Source organism: Drosophila takahashii, chromosome 3R (assembly GCF_030179915.1).
Source record: "Drosophila takahashii strain IR98-3 E-12201 chromosome 3R, DtakHiC1v2, whole genome shotgun sequence".
Classification (NCBI taxonomy): Eukaryota; Metazoa; Arthropoda; class Insecta; order Diptera; family Drosophilidae; genus Drosophila; species Drosophila takahashii.
The window spans coordinates 38,664,024-38,684,113 of NC_091681.1; the positions used below are offsets into that span (position 1 = coordinate 38,664,024).

General features: G+C 38.9%; 3 protein-coding genes across 5 annotated transcripts; 1 reads left to right on the forward strand and 2 right to left on the reverse strand.

Moving 5' to 3' along the window:
- Positions 1–874: 874 nt before the first annotated feature.
- LOC108057060 (atrial natriuretic peptide receptor 3) lies at positions 875–8,291 on the reverse strand. The gene is made up of 4 exons (XM_017141139.3): positions 7,816–8,291; positions 1,707–2,423; positions 1,149–1,332; positions 875–1,085 (listed from the first exon to the last, which is right to left on the reverse strand). The coding sequence occupies exons 2-4, from the start codon at positions 2,224–2,226 to the stop codon at positions 875–877; spliced, it is 915 nt and encodes a 304-aa protein (XP_016996628.2). The 5' UTR covers positions 2,227–2,423; positions 7,816–8,291.
- A 769-nt stretch (positions 8,292–9,060) lies between these two features.
- Positions 9,061–15,791, reverse strand: glob1 (globin 1). 3 transcript variants are annotated; one of them, XM_017141219.3, is made up of 4 exons: positions 15,724–15,791; positions 10,212–10,446; positions 9,980–10,141; positions 9,061–9,605 (listed from the first exon to the last, which is right to left on the reverse strand). In XM_017141219.3, exons 2-4 carry the CDS (start codon positions 10,368–10,370, stop codon positions 9,465–9,467), a joined length of 462 nt encoding a protein of 153 aa, XP_016996708.1. In that variant the 5' UTR covers positions 10,371–10,446; positions 15,724–15,791; the 3' UTR covers positions 9,061–9,464. The 3 variants fall into 3 exon arrangements, with proteins under 3 accessions (XP_016996708.1, XP_070073515.1, XP_070073514.1); XM_070217414.1 differs by lacking the exon at positions 15,724–15,791 and adding an exon at positions 14,279–14,409; XM_070217413.1 differs by lacking the exon at positions 15,724–15,791 and adding an exon at positions 14,264–14,403.
- A 2,049-nt stretch (positions 15,792–17,840) lies between these two features.
- EndoU (Endoribonuclease U-specific) lies at positions 17,841–20,074 on the forward strand. Its single transcript, XM_017141214.3, has 5 exons — positions 17,841–18,143; positions 18,205–18,364; positions 18,792–18,997; positions 19,059–19,291; positions 19,361–20,074. Exons 1-5 carry the CDS (start codon positions 18,017–18,019, stop codon positions 19,601–19,603), a joined length of 969 nt encoding a protein of 322 aa, XP_016996703.2. The 5' UTR covers positions 17,841–18,016; the 3' UTR covers positions 19,604–20,074.
- Positions 20,075–20,090: the final 16 nt, after the last annotated feature.

The window sequence follows — 20,090 nt, forward strand, 5'->3', positions numbered from 1 at the left end:
CAACGAACAGCTGATGTGGCAAGCTGCACGTGGCACGGCGGCCATAAAGCTTTCTCAGGGCTCGGGAGGCGTGGGGGAGTTTGTTTATGTTTAAACCGAGCGAGATGTGTTTTGTAATTGTGTGGCATTTTTAAACAGAATTTAAAAATGATGAATATGATGACATTGTAAATACTTGCACATTTTAATTATTTAATTTATAATGTTAAAATTGCAATTTCATTTTTACTCACAATTTTTGGAGTGATTTTTTATTTGTAATTCGGCTAAATAGTGTAAATCACTTAAAATAATGATTGTTTTGCTCAGCTAACAACTAGCAATCAGCATTTTTTCCGGTAGACTACACACAAAAAAAAAACTTTGTAAAATCAACTGTAATAATTGTCAAACAGGCCCCAACCAGCAAAATTGTCAATTCTACTAAGTAAATAGTCATTTCACAACAACAAAATACACACAATTAGCAAAGACACAAACCCAAAGCAAAAACAAAATACACGTAACTATTTTAATCGTTACGTAACTATTTTTGTTGGTCAATTTTACCAAGCAAATTTTTTTGTGTGTACAAAAAAATGGTTCTTCAATCACAATTTTTTTCGAAAAATGGTTGAAAATAAAAGTTTGCTTTTTCAAATACCGCTTAACGCCGAATGCATTTTCCAATTTTTCTGTACACAACACCTATATTAATTTCCATTTCAAAAATATCACGTATACGCAGCAGTGACCACGGCAAAAGCTATGTTAGCCAAGTTCCCTACGTCCGATGCACTTGCTGAGCGGTGGTTGTCTCGGCTAAACCGTTGGTGAAACTACTCTGTTAACAGAGGTGCCATTTCCCCAGTTAACAGGAAAAACCCCTGTTGTTCTACTCACTTGCATGTTTATTGCCAATTTCTCGGCGCATTTCCTCCGTGCGATTTGTCAAGTTAGGCTCAAGTGGAAACTGGGCGAATGTCATGTTCTCGTTACGCATTTGTTTGCCCAGAGATTTCATCATGAGGAAGCAGGTGTGCATTCCCGCCACACTCCGCTGGCCATCCCGTTCGTAGTAGAAGATTGAATGCGACCAATTGTGTCTGGAAAAGAAGATTCAATAAGCTGACGGGGCTTTGGATATCATACTCATTTCTGGCACTCACCGCTTCATGACGTTTATGGTCAGCTCGGAAATGGTCTCGAAACTGAGCATTCCCGTGCGCAACAGCATGTAGAACTCGTCGTTGCAATCCGTTTTCTTCTGCTCAAAGTCGTAGGTTGAGCCACCAACAGAGATGAGAGGAGTGCCCTGGCTATTGAAGTACTTGGTGATGCGGCTGACAGCGGCTGGAAATTTAATATTATTAATAATTATAAAAATATTTTATTTTAAGAATTTAAATTTAAATAATTTACAATTTGTAGTTTAAAGAACATGAAAATCCCAAGGATTTAATCCGAAACTTTTGCTTTTCTATAGCATACTTTTAGGTAAATTTATAAGTGATTTCTATTTGGACCAATTTTCTTAACCACCTTTATTAATTTAGTTTATTGTTGTTTTTAATTAAGCAGATTCTAAGTTTAGTGGTTTCTAACTAAGTTTGGTCCATTTTCTAAACCAGTTTTAATAATTTAGTTTATTTTTGTTCTTAGAGAAGCATTTTTATTTTAAACATAAAACTATTTTGTATCTTTATAAGCTCTGGGTCTTAACTCACCCAGGGAGTAATCGCAGACGGGTCCGAAGATCACCTGGGCGCACTGCTTGATGATGCCGTCCATGGCCTTGATGACTCCCAGCGAGGCGTCGCACTTGGTGTCGTGGGCCAGCCACTCGAAGTCGATGTGTGGTGGTATCAGAGCCTTCGATCGGATCTGCTGCTCGGCCACCTTGAGGATGGGCAGGACGCGCGGCAGTGAGGCCTGGTACATGTTGTCGTCGGGCAGGAGGACCAAGGCCCGGATCGTGCAGTTCCGGCCACTCGCATCGCAAATGGCCTCGCAATCTCGAGCCGGTTCCTCACGGCAATTGGCCACGGAATCCCTGGGGCCAAGAATAAGGCCAACTAGGATGACCAGCAGGAGGAGCATTGGGATGGGTCTGCTAATTTGGACACTGTTTATGCGGACTCCTCTTCCACTCGGAACGGCTGGCACTTCAATCAAATCGAGTGATTCGCCTTCAGTGCCATTTTGTTTACCAATTTGTCTCTCCGAATTGGTTTCACTAATTTGCATAGTCGCAGCTGTCTATTAGACTCCTCCTCGGGTTGATTGCGGTCGGCTGTGTATTGCAGTGGCTCTGTGTTCGCCGGCAAACTCTGGGGTAATTAAGTTGCTTTGATTGCGCGCATAATTGAGCCAAAGTTTGGCTGCTGCTTCATGTTGCCGCTGCCTCGAAGTGCCTTTAGCTGCTCCGGCTTCTGATTCTGCTCCTGCGGATGGTGCGAATCAAGTGATTGAAGTCATTAGCAGCTCTCTTGCTCCTCGAGAATACATAAATTATTGAAGTTTTAATGGGCTGCCCTCGGGACGATAAGTGCGATGCAGAGAAATGAAATGAGCTGGTGCCTTAAAGGGGAAATCTTGCTAAGGATGTGGAGTATTTAAAAAGTTTTCCCATTCTCTTAAACATTGTGATATATTTTTAAAAATATTGTATTGATGATAGTTCCTTTGATAACTGATAATGAAGTCTAAAATATCACTTTAAAATATCGATATCTTTCGATTTTTTATCCAAAAATATCATATCATTTCATTAAATATAAAAAAATAGCAAACGATATAAATATATATGTTTTATACATATCGATATTTTGATAAACCTATTTATTTTAATGTATTTTATTATCTTACTGTTACTTAAATTGCATCAATCAATTACTAAACGATTTCCAATCTTAAGATCCCGAGTTGTAAAAATCAATCAGTCAGTCGGTCATAAATTTCTTTATTTTCCCTACCGCTTATCACTTGTCTCAATTAGATAGCACGGAAATAACAAACTTTATCTTTCATTGAACTGCAAGTGTGTTTCTTCTGCAAAGTAAACAACTACCCATGAAATGCAGAACCCCCGCCTCCATAGTATATATGGTATACCGAAATTTTTATTTACGATCCCCACCATAACATCACCTTAACAGCATTATTTTTTGTTGAATGGGTAGTGGGTTTTATGATTCGTACGTGCTGACTCAGTGCTTCAGGTGGCCAATAATTTGTTCAATTTCCATCGGAGCCGTATAGCCGATGCAGTTAGATAGTGAGCATGGGACCTGTTGTTTATGGCTGCTTCCAGGGAATTGCTATGGATTGCATGGTTGATAAGGTTGGAGATGGAAGGGGTGCTCAGTGGAATATTCATGGAAATCTCTCTGACCACTTGAACAATTTTAAGTTTTGGCGTCACAACCGATTCGCCTGCAATCTATTAAAACGTCATCAAGGTGGCAAACTAACCGAAAAACAAGCAGCAACAATAAAAAAAGAAAAACAAAAAAAAAACGTGTCAAATGGTAGTCAACATGCTGCCATGTCTAGTTAAACGTTCGGTGATTCCTAATCTAATCGTGACAAGCGGGGAACTTATGAGGGCTGAGTATCGAGTTAGCGAGTCGTTTCAGTTAGTCATGCGGTTTGGAACAAACTGTTTATGGGATGAACTTTGAACAGAAAGATTGAGGTACTCAAATCCTACATTAATAAATATGGTTTATTGTGTAGATGATAATTAAAAATTAAAGATATTTTAATTATTTGGAAAAAAAGTTAAATAATAAAGGGTAAAGTATGTAAAGTTCGGTCTTAGGGTAAATTACATATTTTAGCTATTTATGAACATTTCAAAGACCACCAAAGGCAGCTTACTATTTTCGTTGTATGTATTTCCATTTTCCCCTGGGGCCAGACAAGAACATTTTATCTGGCTTGTCGATAAAGCGCCCTGTGTGTAGGCTGAACTTGAGATTGCGTATACGCCGATTGTTCGACTTCGATTGTGCGTGGAAAACCCCCGAATGCGAATACGAATGCGAATTCGAATGCTAACCTGATGATGATGATGATGGAACGGGGAAGCCGCCGGGCCAATCGCTTAGCAAACAACGAGGAACTCCAATCGGAGCTGTCGGCAATTAATAAGAATTCATCACCCGACCGATGACAATCCAGAAAATGGAATGCCAAACTCTGTGGGTCATGTGCCTGCTATCAGCGATCGTTGGATTGCTGGATCGAAGGAGCCATTATATCATTGGCCAACCGAAACGCAGCCAAAGTGCCAACATCAATCATACTGAAACACACTATTTGCATTGATAGAAGGCCAGAAATAGAAGTGGGGTAAATATTTTCATCGAATCAAAATAAATTTATTAACAAATTGGCATGGACATCATCGCAGGTCTTATCAGTTTTTTTCAGGCCCGTTCTTTGGCCGAACGTCAGTTTATTTTTAGCTGAAGAACTGAGCACTGACTGATTAAGATCGCCCCGCCCGAAAGTCACCAACCGCCGGGCGGGCGAATCAATCATGTCCGGGACTCCGGAGTCCGGATCCTTTTTGCCACTCACGGTGCTCTTGGCCGTTTTGCTTTTGGCCCGGAAAGTAGGGTGAAGTGGAAAGGAATACGACCTGGTCATAAGCCCGTCGGGCGTGCTAAGCCCCGCACTCAGACACACATGGACATAGGCTATACCCATGCAGACCGCACTTTTATTCATGCTTCTCGGTGCCCTGTTTTATCGGGCACTCAACGTGTAAGGCAAACAAGTCTAAATCGATGTGATTTTGGGTTTTGCATGCCTGCTGTAACTGTGAGCCGCAAAACAAACTTGTTGACCAAGCGAATGCCTAGTTGCAAATTTTAAAATGTATACGGTGTTAAAAGGCAAATATTCTACAATTATTCGGTATTTCGCAGAAACCCCTATCTAGATGAATAATAATTATATTTAAGGTCACCGTTTTTTTTATAAATAATATTAAAGACAACTTTGTGGTATAAAGCAGAAATCCAACTTTGGCTTTACAAAAACAAATGCGTTATGTAAAAAAAGGAGAAAAAGTACTACTCTACAATAACAATAACAAGGTCAAAAAGTTTGCAAATATAAGAAAAAGTTTATGGGATAATAATAATGTCAAACAGTTGGCTAGATTGTGCAGGATGCTGTGCCAATGGAAATCGAATTTATTTTTTGTAATCCGAAAAGAAAATAAACTTTTATTGTTGACACAAGAGAAGTGTAAGCTTAAATAAAGTTAAATTAATAAAAGATAAATTTAATTGAATGCGAAAAAAGATTATAATATTTGCAAATATTTTTATGACAATCTCAAGGGACACTGTTTTATTTATTGTTATGCCACTCACGCAATTTCTATTTATAACAAAAGTTACTCAATGCCATAAAAACTTACACATCGATTAGAACACTCTATTAGCTGTCGCACTTCACTCCAAGCTACTTCAGATATTTTATGTTCAATATCAATCAGTGTATCGGTTTTATTTTTTATGGCCAGCATATAACCTTTGGCAAACAGAACCGGCGATCGAATGGAAATGAACCGCAGTCGCCGACGGAAGACACAGAGTCTACGATTGGGCCTTTTCCGTCTATTTATAGGCGTTTGTTTATTTTTAATGTGCAATCAAGCCGCTTTTCTGCCGTCTGCCTTCTGCCTGCTCGATAAGATTACGGAAAAGTCCATAATAAACAGATATTCCTACACGATATTGGGCAACGCGTGCGAATCCATATATAGTATGTGGCGGACATCAGTTGCCAACCCCAATTTCAATATCTCCCCGTAGTCTTGCTTTTTAATTCGATTTCGAAAATACGAATCGGTTTTAGATCTCCCCAACATTTGCATGAAACTTAAATGTCCATTTGTCATCGGGTAAATCGAAGGGCTTAAGCCAAGTTAAAATTATATTATTTATGAATTTTTAATGCGGGCATAAATTCAAGTAAATTTAGACAAGGTTAAAAAAAGTAAAAATAAAGCAGGGCACCAAGGAATCTTTCACCCTTTCTTTATTGTCTAGACACGGAAGATAAATAAGGTTTAAACCCTGATCCCGTCAATGTTTGAGCTGGGATGCCCTGGGATGTTGGGATGTGTGAATATCCTTTCGGACACATGGCGAACATGTGGTGGCCTTTACGGCACGCGTGTTAAATTGCCGGCTGCCCACCGCCTGCAGTTTAATGAACCGTAATTAAATCGGTGCTTTAAGAGCTTTAAGAGAGTATTTAAGAGCTGCGTCCAATGCAGAACGCAACGGGATTTTATTCAAGTATTTTATGAAACAATGCCACTACATTTCTGACTCCCATAAAGTTTGGTATTTAAAGGCAAAGAAAGGCAATGTTTTGCTCCGACCCACTTAATTTCCGTCAGGAAGTTTTCTTTTCTCACCACATATCGTCGAAACACTTGGCAAACTAACCAACGAAAACTTGTCCTTAACTTGGTGGACAAAACAATCTGCGAGTTGTTTAAGCCATAATCATTTTTGTGCATGGAAAGTTTGGTGTACATTCTGTTAGCCTAACCCTTTTACAAAAACATGCTCGCATATTTGTTCGGGTGTTGGCTTACCAATTGATTAATGAATATTTACGTTATCTTGCGGCTATAGCATATGCACATACATATGCCAGACGGAGGTGTGACCACTGGTTTTAGGGCCCTGCCCTCGGCAGCATTATGTATACGCAGTGTGGTGTTTGATTTACTAAGTGCTGCCTACTTCACAGCATCGCACAGCATGAGAATGGGTTGGTGTTCTGGCAACTGGTGCAGAAGAAATATATGCTAAACATGACTTAAAAGTCAAGTTGCTGAGAGGATACGACGTTGGACGTCGTTGGAAGTCACAAAAATATTTTCGCACAGCGAGCAAATTGAATTTGCAGTGAAATGACCCTGACAAAGAAATACTTTTCTTGATTTACGGAAATTTCTTAAAAAGGAAGGTCAGAGAGGAGCAATAAAAGAAGCGATTTGCGGTTGTAACTTTATTTTTTAGGTCTGTGAAATTTTCTTTATAAAAAACTTAAGAGAGATTATGCATGAGATCTTAGAAATTGTTTAATTTTGAGAATGTGAATAAGACTTTTCCCTTAAAAGTTCCTTAATAAAATGATTTTAAAAGAGTAACTGTAAGGGATTTCTAAGCTTATACCTCTAGGCTATTAATCCAATCAGGAATTCATAGTTTTGCCCGCTATAACCGCAGCGTTCAGTTTTAATACCTTCAGCCTGGGGCAAACAAATTCCATTTTGTGCTGCTGCAGAAATCCCCATTCAGCGAGGCTGAAAAAATCCGCTTCAATGATTTATGCAAATTCAATAATAACAGAATTCGATGCGTGCCACCAAGTCAACAGGGCCTTTTACCCCTTCTTCCTCTGAGCTATGTTACTTTGTCTTCTCTTTGCAACAACCACAACCCGATGGGAATTTGCATCTATGTAGGTATTTTATTTTAATTTCGCAACTAGGGGGATGGAACTTTACGATATTTACCCAGGGGCAAAATGCTGTTTTGCAATCATTTGCTTTTATCATCACACAAGACGAAAGGGGGACAGGGAAAAGGGGTGGAGTGGGGTGTGGTGGTGAAAGGAAGCTCTTGAGAAAGGGAATTTGCATGAAATATTGCTGATGGGCGTGTCTAATCCGGAGCAGCAGCCTCTGTCTTCTGTCCTCAAACATGTTGAGTAAGAGCTTATAAAGACTTGTCGATGAATGTCCGGAATGCCTGTGACAACGCTCAGAGGGGAAGCTCTGAGTTGCCAGCTCACCTTATGCTTTGTCTGGAATTTTCACAAACGCTTTAGATTTCTTTTCACAAAATTCTTCTATCACTTGAAAAGTTTAAAAACTATTCAGGGGTTCCGAGGGATCGTGCAATCAATTTTCTCAATTTATTCACACACGTATATTTTATTTTATTTTCACGCTCGACGGGCGGACAATATGCCGACATTAGTTTGTACAGAACAAAAATACACAGTCAGAGGCGTGAAAAGTAATATATTTACTAATAGACGGCAGGGAAATTGCAAAAAAAATATCACCAAATGTATCGCGCGAGGTTTATTTGCCTGTCAAATGTGAATTTCACGCGCGCGTTGCCCGAATTGAACTGAAATTCGCGGTCGCTTTGGTAAACTGCTCACTTTGTTATTTTTTGTTCTTCATTATTGGCCAAACTATGGAAAAGCTCGTCGAAGGCGTCGTTTTGGTGGAACATTTCACCAACGCTGCGAACATTTCACCAATGATAAGATAACAGTGGCACTTAACAGTGGCGCTGTTAGGTCGGCGAGCTCTGTTATCTTCAAGCGAAGTCAATTGGCTGATGGGTTGAGAATCTCCGCCGAGAAACACGCCCCCAATTAGCGCCTCTACAAGTGTCTACAAGAGTGGGGGAACAAAAAATATATAGTAAATTTTCCTTTGACCCATTTTAGGGAAGCATACTTCACTTTTGCTTTGTTTTTTGTTTCCTTAATGCGCTTTTTCATATGCAAATGTTCCCACGGCGTATACGCAATGTCACATTGTTTGGCTAAAACAGCAGCAGCAGCAGCTCTTTCTCATTTTCCCAGCAATTTCACCCGCCAATCCCCTTGCGTGCTTTTAAATCCACCGAAATTAATAGCATTTTCAACGCTGCCACAGCTGAACGATGTTTGCAATTGTTTGCCCAACTTTTAGAGTGTGAGCTGTATGAGCTGTGGTGACGGAAAATCATGTGCGGAAATGGTTTTCAAGTGTGCTCAAATGCTTTCTGCGTTGTCCTAGTTGTGGGTGAGTGGACAATTATAATAATTATGATTTTATGCGGATTGGCGAACCGAATCCGTTGAGTTACTCTATTGTCTGGGGACACTAAGCTTATAAAGATACTAAATGCAGATGTGTAAAGCATCCTTAAAATATTTAAAAAGAAAATACTAAAATCTTATAATAATGCGATAAGAAGGTCTCCTTTTTCTTCTTCTCTTCTTGGTAAATCCAAAACGATTTATAATAAAAGGAAATATGATTTCAAACTGGATTTTATTCATAAGCTTTCTTCTTATTTCTCCTTTGCTGATTTCATTTATTCGTTTGTTATCAAGTGCTTAAGGCTGACAATGGGTTAAAGCTTTACAGAGTAATGCATGTGCGGGTGTGTTTGTGTGTGTGGGGGTGGGGTGTGCGCGTGTGTGAGTAGCTCTACGCAGACATACATAAGTTTTCACGTGTGTGTGTGTTATTTTGTTTTTTTTTTTGCTTTGGACATTCGCATTCATTATTACAAAACGAGAATAGCTAACATTTATCAATTACTTAGAACTACATAAGCTGTGCATGTGTTGCAAGTGCCACCGCCGCCGGCATCAGTTGCATCCTCGGAATTCCCGGGAACCGGTTGCCTCTGCTGCAGGTCCATCCATCCCATCTACTGGGCGTTTCCATCATCGTCGATCGCCTTGAATATGATGCCGTAGACGTGGTCCACCAACTTGGCCCACGTGGCCGCTTGGCTCTCGTCCAGACTGCAGGCGGCGGTCAGGACCTCCAGGATAACGCCTTTCAGTTGCTAAAAATAGAAGGTAACATATTCATAAATATTATTTGAATATGTTTTATAAGAACTACTTAAATAGTTTTGGAGCAAGACTAAATATTTTTATAATATTTATTTAGTATCCAATTTGTGTATTTTGGGTATGCTATTTCAAGGATTTATTTCTGTGTCAGGGGGGTTTCAGAACGAATATTTTGTTGCATACTTTTTGAACACCCAATTTCCTTTCATTTTTTCTCCCTAGTAGGGATATTTATCCTTACAAATTTTAATATTAGATTTCAATGAATTAAATAATTATGATAAAATTAATTCATTTAGTTATTATTGTTTTTTAATTCGTGGTGCATTATATGAGTATTTATTTAGCTTGGTGCCTGACTTACATTGTACGACTCCTTGGAAATGGTCCGCGGAATATGACTAACGGCCACTTTGGTCCAGATCTCGTCCAGCTTCTCCAGATCGCCATCCTGCCCCAGAACCTGGATGGACTCGTCAAAGACTCGGATGATCCGGCCGGCATGCGCTCGGAAGCGAGCGTTTCCCTGAAAAACGAAATGGACCATAAATAAATCTCTAAATTTATAGTTTTAAGTTAATTTATAATCAACTCACGCTTAGCTCCTCCAGTGGGACATCACGGAAGGGGAACTTCTCCAAGTTGGACGGATAGCGGTTGAAGAACTGCGTCAGTATCGCCGCTCCAGAATCTGTGGGTGTTGCCACGGGGATTTCCCAGGTCTTCTTGATCAGTTGCACCTCATCGCTGTTCATGTTTATGCTCCGTGTTCGTCAGCTTTCACTCTTTAACTCTCTCTTAGCTCAGCGTTTGGCCTGCCGCTTCTTTAAACTGAAAGTGCGGGGGGAAAATGAAATTAAGTCAATTTGGTTCGGCCTCTCTTTTTCGCTCTAATTGAAATTGACAGTTTTACAATGCATCTCAGCGTCGCGACGTTCCCGGCACAAACAAAATCAAAACAACAAACAGTGGCTTATATAAATGTGCGCACAGCACGTGCTAAAAGTCAATGCCTTCGCCGTCGAACAACAAACACAAAAATAACATCATCATCATTATTATCATTATATCCGAGCTCAAATTAACGTCTGTCAGTTAAGCCGAAGCAAAAGCACAACACACCTCCCTTCACGAACCGAACCGAAACCCAACCGAAACCCACTTACTCATACATTTTTTAACATTACCCGTGTTATAGGGATGATAACGTGATAATTGCAAGACGATAATAGAAACATTCTTGCAAAATTTCTTGCAACTTTTTAATAGCTTTTAATATCAATATGATGTCTACAATTAAAATAAAAGTCAATTTTAAATCAAACATTTTTAAAAATTATAAAAATAATTTAATTTTGATAATTATCAGATTTTTGATAATTTTATATTAGAGCATGAACAACAATAACATTTAAACTTTATAAATTTTATACGTCTATAATTGAAAAATAAAATTAATATAAAATCAAAATTTTTAAGATTATAATTTCCTATAGATTATAGCTTTTAATAGATTTATTTTTCAAAATACACATAATTCGAAAAACAAATCGGTTTATGTAATCTTTTGCCATCTCTAATCACCACCCAGTCTGCGTGGCCTGCTCTCGAGTTCATTAGCTGACCCCACCCCTGCCCTGCCCTCGACCTGCCCCGAGTTGACCCCCAATCCACAATCCGCCAGGCTTTGTGGCTGGCTTTCGCTTGCAAAAATTATCATACCCCTGTATTAAACGGAGAGCTGCTGACAACGAGTAAGGTAATGCAAACGGGAGATTATGGGAGAATTCTCTGTGCGAAAAGCGGAAATGTAAACAGCAAGAGCGCTCAGAATTGCGATATATGTAAATGCGGACCAAAAAGATTATGTCGAGAAATCAAATCAAATGGAATAGGTACTACAAAAAAATTAAATTTATTTGCGAATTGCTAAATAAATATCTCGGTGACATACAAATCGAGCAGGAGGAAAATGAATTCCCATGCAAAATAAATATTTATTGAGACCACAGGAAATTCCCGTTTAACAAGCGGAATTTGATGAATAATAAATAAAGTATTCAGCTTTCCTTGCATGACTTTTTTTCTTTCCACTGGATGACAAAGGCATTTTAGCGAGGGGAAAACAAAAACAGCAGTCATGCCAAAGGAAAGTTTCTTCTAAAAAGTAAACACAAAAGTTTATTAAAAATTCACAAACTGACAGACAAACGGAATAGATATGGTTACAGGGCAGAAAAAAAGAGAAGAAATGCAGGAAAATGGACTCAAGTGCAGCCGCAGCAGGTGGCCGCCATGTTATTGTTGCTTTTCGCTGGAAAAGGGAAAGGGGGAAAAAAAGGGGGAGGCAAAGATTGTGCACTATAAAAATTTGCCATCTCTCAGTAACCTTGTCTAGAAGACCCCTTCGGGGAGCACCAACACACACACATCGTATGTGCCAGGATGTGCGCTTCTGTGTGTGCGTTTTGTAATATCCTTCATGCCAAAATGGCCTGTGGCTTTTGCGGTTCAAGTCTGGGCCTGTAAGTGTATAAGTGCTGCCCACTGGTGTGCTGGTGTGTGTGTCGCCGTGCGAGTGTGAGTGTGTGAGTGTCTGCTGCAGTCAAGAGTGAAACAAGAGAGAACGTTATAGTCGGGTGCCCCGACTATCAGATACCCGTTACTCAGGTAAAGGGAGTGCGAGGGAGATGGAGATAGAGATAGAAAACGTTGATCACGCATAACTTTTTAACGAATGGACCGATTTGAAAAATTTCTTCTACATTTCGATAGGTATTGATAAACACCATAAAACTGCATTTTTACTTTTCCGAAATATTGAAATTTTTAAAATCGTATATAAGGGATTGTGGGCGTTAGAGGGGGCGTGGCACTCTTTTGAAACAAACTTGCGCTGCGTAGGAACTCCTAGAATCTGCATGCAAAGTGTCAATCTTCTAGCTTTTATAGTTTCCGAGATCTCAGCGTTCATACGGACAGACGGACAGACAGACAGACGGACAGACGGACAGACGGACATGGCTAGATCGACTCGGCTAGTGATCCTGATCAAGAATATATATAGTTTATAGGGTCGGAAACGCTTCCTTCTGCCTGTTACATACTTTTGCACGAATCTAGTATACCCTTTTACTCTACGAGTAACGGGTATAAAAAGGCAGCAACAAATCAAGCGTTGCCTTGTGGTTCTGCACTGCGAGAAAGTTGGATTATTGTACCAAGAAAATTGTAACTAAAAGAAAATAATGCTCCTAAAAATCTAATATTTTAAGGTTTCATTAATAGAGAATATACTATTTTTCAAAGGGTTTACTATATTTCATGGCATACTTTTAGGCACCACAAGAAGATTTTTTAAAACTCTATACTTTAAAACTCCCACTTTTGATACTTCATTTAAATAATTTCTTTTAATTAAAAACCATTTTTGGAATATGGAAATTTTTTAAAATATTTTCTCGTTCTCACATTAGTAAAAGTTAATCATTTTTTTTTAATTTTCTCTCTGTGTTTTCCGCTATTGTGAGTGCGAGTGAGAGAGTGTTGCCAGTAAGGACATTGAGCGCTTAATTAAATTAAGGCAAACTTGATGGACAGCTACTAGACAGTCAGCCGGGTGGAGCAAGGGGGGTGGCGGTGGGCCTAGGGCGGGTTAGGCGGAGTAGGCGGGGCAGGCAGGTCAGGTGTTGCCGAAGTGCCTGCTACAGGACTGTGTTTGTGTGTTTTGAGTGTATACGTGTATATTTGTTTTGTGATGCTGCCACTCAAGTGTCGCTATGGATCTGGTTGCAATTCTGTTTCTGCCTCTCTTTTTTCCCCTCGGTATGTGAATTTATTTTATAGAACTCAAAAACAACATTCTGTCGGTTGCCAAGTGGCAGATGAAAAGTGCTGTGAACTCTCGAAACATGAGCTGGTTTATAACTAGTTTAAAACAATTTTCAAAGGCTTTGAAATTTTATAGTTTACAGAATTTACTTTGCACATATGAAGGTTTTGAAATCTGATGTGAAGTCAGTATCAGACATTGAAGTGACATAACTTGTAATACATTAAATATTGGTACGTTATATTATTATTTTAATATTTATCGTATTAATTGAACATGCGAAGTGGAAACATTCAACACTAAGATAATGAAGTAAGGAATCCTTACTAAGGATCATAGTTATTTTTGTAAGCTTAATAAGATTTAATCAAAAACTGGAATTTTGTATTGTATGTTAATGTAAATTTTATTTAAAGTTGATAGTCTGCTACATTTAATACCATTTAAATCTGTTTAAATTTAAGCCATCGCTTTAAAAAAATCCGTAACTCTTTCAAGCCTCTTAAATTGTCGTTAAAGCCGTAATGCCTTACTCAAACACACGCACACAGATGCACACTCATGTGCTCATCACGGGCATTAAGGATAATGACTGCCACAACAACAAATGGTAATCACAAAAAACAACAATAACAATCTGGTTCTGCCAGAGGCGACACTTGTTTGCAAGGACACCACAGAAATCCATAAATTCCAAGTCCGCTGCTGTGCGGCTCTTTTATGGCTGTGCAAAAATGCAAAAAAAAAAAACACAGAAAAATAACAACAGATTCCACGAATCCGAAACCAAATTTAAATAAATACAATATATCGTACAAAGTAAAAACGCACAGAAAGAGCGTTTTAATCAGCTGTTGCCTGTTGAGCGCCGTCGATGGGGAAGATAGCGCGTATTTACAGTTCGTTAGCCGTGTGCCTTTATTCACTCAATTCTTTCATAATTCCGCTACCGTTTCACTATCTTTTATTTGTTTATTTACTTTTCTTTAAATTTATTCTAGGTATATTTTATTTCCACTCTTCTTATATTTGTTTACGATTTTTTATTGCCGAACTTGATTGGATTTTGTGTGTGGCGTTGAGTAGCGACGACCGCACCGCAGATATCTAATTTTTGGGGGCTTGAAAGTACCGCACACGTCGCGTTCAGGTTGAAAACTGAGCGCGGGCAAATTGTGGGGCCTTCAGCGGAGCGAACTCACCAATTTCGCACTCTCTGCCGGCAAAGATTCGCGAGAGAGTGCCCGCCAAAACCTTGTGGAGCAAAAGCTGCCCACCGAAGAGAGCAAAAGCGAGCACAGGGGCGTAGTCCAAGGGGCTCGTCGGGGTGTGCCACCTGCCCAAACAATTGATATTCCGATCAGGCGAAACGATAACTTATGGACAGTCTACCCATAAGGCGATACAAATAGTTTTGAGTACCAAATATGATGTGCACCTGTCGAACTAACACGCCCAAAAAATGTCACATCCCAGTGACACCTGTGGACCTTCCGGGGTTACAGAAGAGCGTAGTGCTGGCTTCAACAAAGCTATCTCCCAAAAGCTTAAGCTCGGAACGAAGGAAAGCTTATGTAGCCGTTAGGAAGGGGCTTTGCTTAAAAATTTGAAACTGAGCTCTAAAATTTTAACGAACTATAAAAAATATTTAATATTTATTATTGTAAACTTGACTTTAAACAAATATTTAATTTTCTTATTAGCATACCTAATTACCTTTCGTAAATACTTTTAAAACATTTTTTTGACTTAATAATATCATCTTAGAATGGTGAAAATTAAGGTACTTTATTATACAAAAAATAAATATGTTGAATGTTAAGATTATTTTTGCCAGAAACCTTTTTTCTTTGTCTTATTAATTTTATGAAAATCAATTGTTATTACAAGCAATTTATTTAGTGAGGACTTTTGCGAAATTTCTTAGGTTTACTTTATTTTTATCAAAAAATCGCACTGCTAAATAAGTTTACGATTCCCAACAAACAAGTGCGCTTTTTGTTATCAATTCGGTAATCGCTGCGCTGTCCTATTTTTAAAAACCTATCACTAACTAATAGGCTTACACCTATTGAGCACCAGTAAGCCAAGGGGCCAACAAATAATTCCACAGCAAAATAGGTCCCATTCAAATATCACACCACACACAGATTGTTTACTTTACTCTCGAATGAATGGGTTTTGTAAGCAAAGACAATTTAGGAATTCAATCAACTCAATTGAAAATATTTGCATCTATAGATACGATAGAACACTAGATTCCGATTCACACTCACATTTGTTATTAAATGCCAAGCAACTGCTCGCGACGCCGTTAAAATTTCAACTGAATAAAATTTCTGGCCCGCCTGGGCCTTATAAAAGATTTCCGAATGGCAACAACAACAGCCACTAAATGAACGCAGCCAACGACGCAACAAAAGTTCCCGAACTGATAATCTTCGTTCACTATCATCCAGAAACCGAGGCAAATCGAGTGGTGGGGGCCGCCAGGGGATCGGGGTCAAGTTTTGGGTGAAAGTATACGTATTGTTTTCCCATTTCCCAAGATATGGTAAATATTGCGTGAGAGTATTCGTCGATATTTTAAACCATAATTAATGCTCTAATCAATGGAACACGCGCTCCGAAGCTTCGGGCAATTCGAAGTTTCAGGAATCGAATGGAATCGCTATCAATCCGGTTTTGGGTATTTTTAAAGTCATCTCTTATTCGAACTTTGGCTGTGGAGAGAAACAATAACTAATAACCATCAAGAAAAATTGTACTAATATGCTTTTAAAAGTTGTGAAACTAAATATTGTGAAATAAGTAATCAAGAAATCATCTGAATGGAAATATTTAAGCACATTAATTCTTATCATGTATTAAAACATGATTGGGCTTTAATTTGTTTTATAAAGATTAAAACCGCTCCCAACCGAATACAATCGAAATCATGAGGAGGAAATCAGAATACGCTTGGAATTTACAAACAAAACTTAAAAGAGGCAAGCATTGCATTGCAAATATTTGATTGTAGCTAAATAAACGAAACGCTTAACTTAGAAGAACAAAACAGATGCTATTCAAAGAGTAAATATGCAGTTAGAAAAGTAAAACAAATTTTTTAAGTGTCTATCGATATATAAGCAAACATTTTTGTAGAGGGTGTTATTTAGGTTCAATAAATATAAAAGAAATGAAATGAAGTAATCTACCAATAAATTACATTAATGCGTGACAAACTGTTTGTTTTATTATAATTTTTAGAGAAATTTGCAAAGAGTTAATTTAAACATTGCATGTAGCAGGAGCCAAAACAATTTAATTAACTTTGTATAAAATTGTGGATATTAATATGGTTCTAATTACTTCTCACTCTTTCTTTGGCCACAGATTATTACTTATAACCAATATGGATGTAATTACACTGCAGTGGAGATAATAGAAATGTAGCATGTTGTTGCTATAAAAATAAACGTCATGCATTAAGAAAATTTCGCACTTTAATTTTGAAGTGTGCAATTATACAATATTTTGTTCACAATTTATTTGTCAATTTTTGTTTCCAATCACGTCACAGTTTCCTGTCGAAGGTTTTTTGTGGTACACTCTATGGTTTAGACCCGATTTGGGTGTAATTATATTGCAGTCGAGACGTCAATACAAATGACGCGATATTTGGTGAAACAAACAAATTGCTAATTGCGTGATTAAATTATTTGTTTAAGTGCTCCCAAATGACTGATTCCAGTCACGTTGTCGTTTATTATTAACGCTTATGCATTAAATTGTTTAAGTAGCAAGAACTTTTCTGCCAGCCAGCCATATGTTTTTATATGTATGGCTATTTGAATTTTCTTGCGATATCAGTGGCATTATTAAAATGAAAAAAAACCATTAAAACTGCGAAGCTTTTGTAGGCAGCAACCTATTAAACAAATATTACAAAAGATATTAATATTTGTATATTTATTTCTAAAAATATGAAAGTATCTTAGTCAATGCATAAACTTTGAAATTAACATTTTGTGAATAATTAACTTTTAAAAATGCCCTAACATTACTCCTTTATTTATTTTACTATTCCTAAAGCTAAGGGCCCTAGATCTGCGAACAATTGATTATTTTGGCTGACCGCTTTCCTGGAAAATGTGCTATTAAAGTGCAACATATGTTGGCATGTTCCATTTTATTTGATGAAACCTCCATTGGGGTAAATATGTGTTTAACAGAGGGCCCAATGAATCCGCTCCTGAGCAAACAAAAAGCTGCTGGCGAAGCGAAAGGCGAAAACAAACGACAACAGATGATCCCCCAGAGAAAAGGCCTCAAGAGAGGGAGAGTGTTTTATCCAATTTTCGGGGGCTCTACTCATATATTCAGCATGTGAGCACTCGGATCTGGAGTGGAACAATCCGCTCAGTGGCGTTTTAGCCACAGAGGCAGTCGGTCGGTCGCAATGAGCAGATAAAACACGATCAACGCGAAAGATTCGGTCGAAAGATAAACAGCGAAAATACGGGGACACAAACAGAGGCGAATAAACAAATGTTTGACTAATCGTAATTAGATAATTATACCACAATGGACGCAGTGCAGCAGCAAACAAACAACAGTAGCAACATCGACAGCGCCAAATGCCAGAAGCTCAAGAGATTCGTGATCGTAGGCCTGCTGATCACCATTGGCATCTTGAGTTGGCACTTCTACGGTGGGTAGAGAGTCTCCCTTATATCGTATATCTCTTTCCTAAAAGAGAGCTCTTCTCTTAGAGTACTTCCACAGCAAACCGCTGCCCAAAACGCCCGATGACGTCTTGACCCTCTCCAAGAACCTCTACGCGGAGGAGAGCGAGGTCAGTCCGTACCTCTACAAGGTGAATCTCCAGGGGAAGACCACGTCCGGAGCTCATGACGATCGCGCCCCCAGGAAGTAAGTATTGGATGGTATTGGAAATATAAGGGTTTCGATATTATGCATTAAACTAGTTGGCCCAAATTGATTCGAGGGTTGAAAATATTATTCATTATCAGATTAAAACTAGGAATTAGCCTTGTTTTTAAGAAAAAAGAAAAACCTTAAAATGAATGTAGATATTAAGTCCCAAAATTCGAGCTTTAATTATCAGATTAAAAATTTTAGATTTGTTTTAGATTTATGACTTAAAGATTTCCTTCTTAGCTTAATATTTTAGAAAGAATTATCCATAGCAATATAGAGTGTCATTTAAATATAAAAATCTTGGCTCATCTTTTCGCTTATTTTTCCTACATGTTAGTTCATTTTATTTGCTGTATAAATACCTATTACTTTTTTTTCGAATTCCTTTTTATAACTCTGTGATATTTTCACCTTTCAGTCTCTTTGAATTGCATCAGGATTTGCTGGCCAGGGATGCCAACTCCACCACCGCCCTGCTCATGAGGCTCTTCGACAACTACGAATTGGATGTGGCTGTGGCGGAACACCCAACACCCGAGCACGTCCAGGAGCAACACGACTTCCTACGGACCGTGATGAACACGCGTGTGATGAAGCTGACCATGCGCTATCTGGTCAACAAGGGTAAAGCAATAAGTCAAAATAAAGAAAACTACATGATTAACTCTTATAAAATCCCCCCTAGACATTGTGAGCATCGAATATGATGATCAATTGCGTTTGCTGCAGGAGCTTTGGTTCACCCCATACTCCCGAGGACGTGGCATTGTGGGCAGCTCCAGTTTCGAGCACGTGTTCATGGCAGAGATTCGGGACCAAAAGGTCCTGGGACTGCACAACTGGCTGTACTTTGCCGACCAGGAGCAACGCGGCAATGTGGATTACAAGGGCTGGCTGGTTCACAAGGAAACGGGAAAGGTCTTTATACTAAATACTCCTTAAAATAACGCATAAAACGTATTTAAAATCTATTCAAACCATTTCTAGCACAACCAAATGGTTCTCAGCATTCGCCACACTTTCCACAACCTCAAAAAGCCTGTAAATGGTTTCTTTGTGGGCACCTCGCCCGAGTTGGAGATGTCCCTGTACACCGCCTGCTTTTTGACCACGGCGGAGGAGGAGCCCTGCCACATCCAACTGGGCAAAGCCTCTGTCGCGATTGTCTCACACGCTTGGAACTGGAATGGCATGCGCCTGATAGCCTCCGCCTATCCCGACAGCTCCTAGATCATCGTTCTCATTCCCCCTTCCTTAAGGAAACTCAATAAACTGAGTTACTGCTACCTCATCGAAAACGGCAAAAGGCTAACCTCCAAGCTCAAAGTCAAGTTCATTTTATTTCGGCCCTTTACGAGTCCTTCGCTGCCAATTGACGAGGATGTCAGTCAGGACAAGCCATCATTTTGCCTGTTTTGACAGCGTTGCGTGGCCCAAAGCACTTGGCCTTAACATCATGAAGTTGTTTATTAGTTCCAACATTAATAGTTATTACTCGCGGAAGTTGGGCAAGTGAAAAAGTCAATTATTGTTATGAAAGATTGTGACGTTTAAGTATTAGGCAGTCATGAAAAAGGCCTCTCATTCGATTCATTTCAAGCTGTATCTAACCAGGATTCTCATACTCATTGTCTTTTAACAAAACTATATAGTTTTTATACATTTTTTGAGCATCTATTAAAATTAGGCCCCTCTCAATTAGCTCTTTTAACAAATA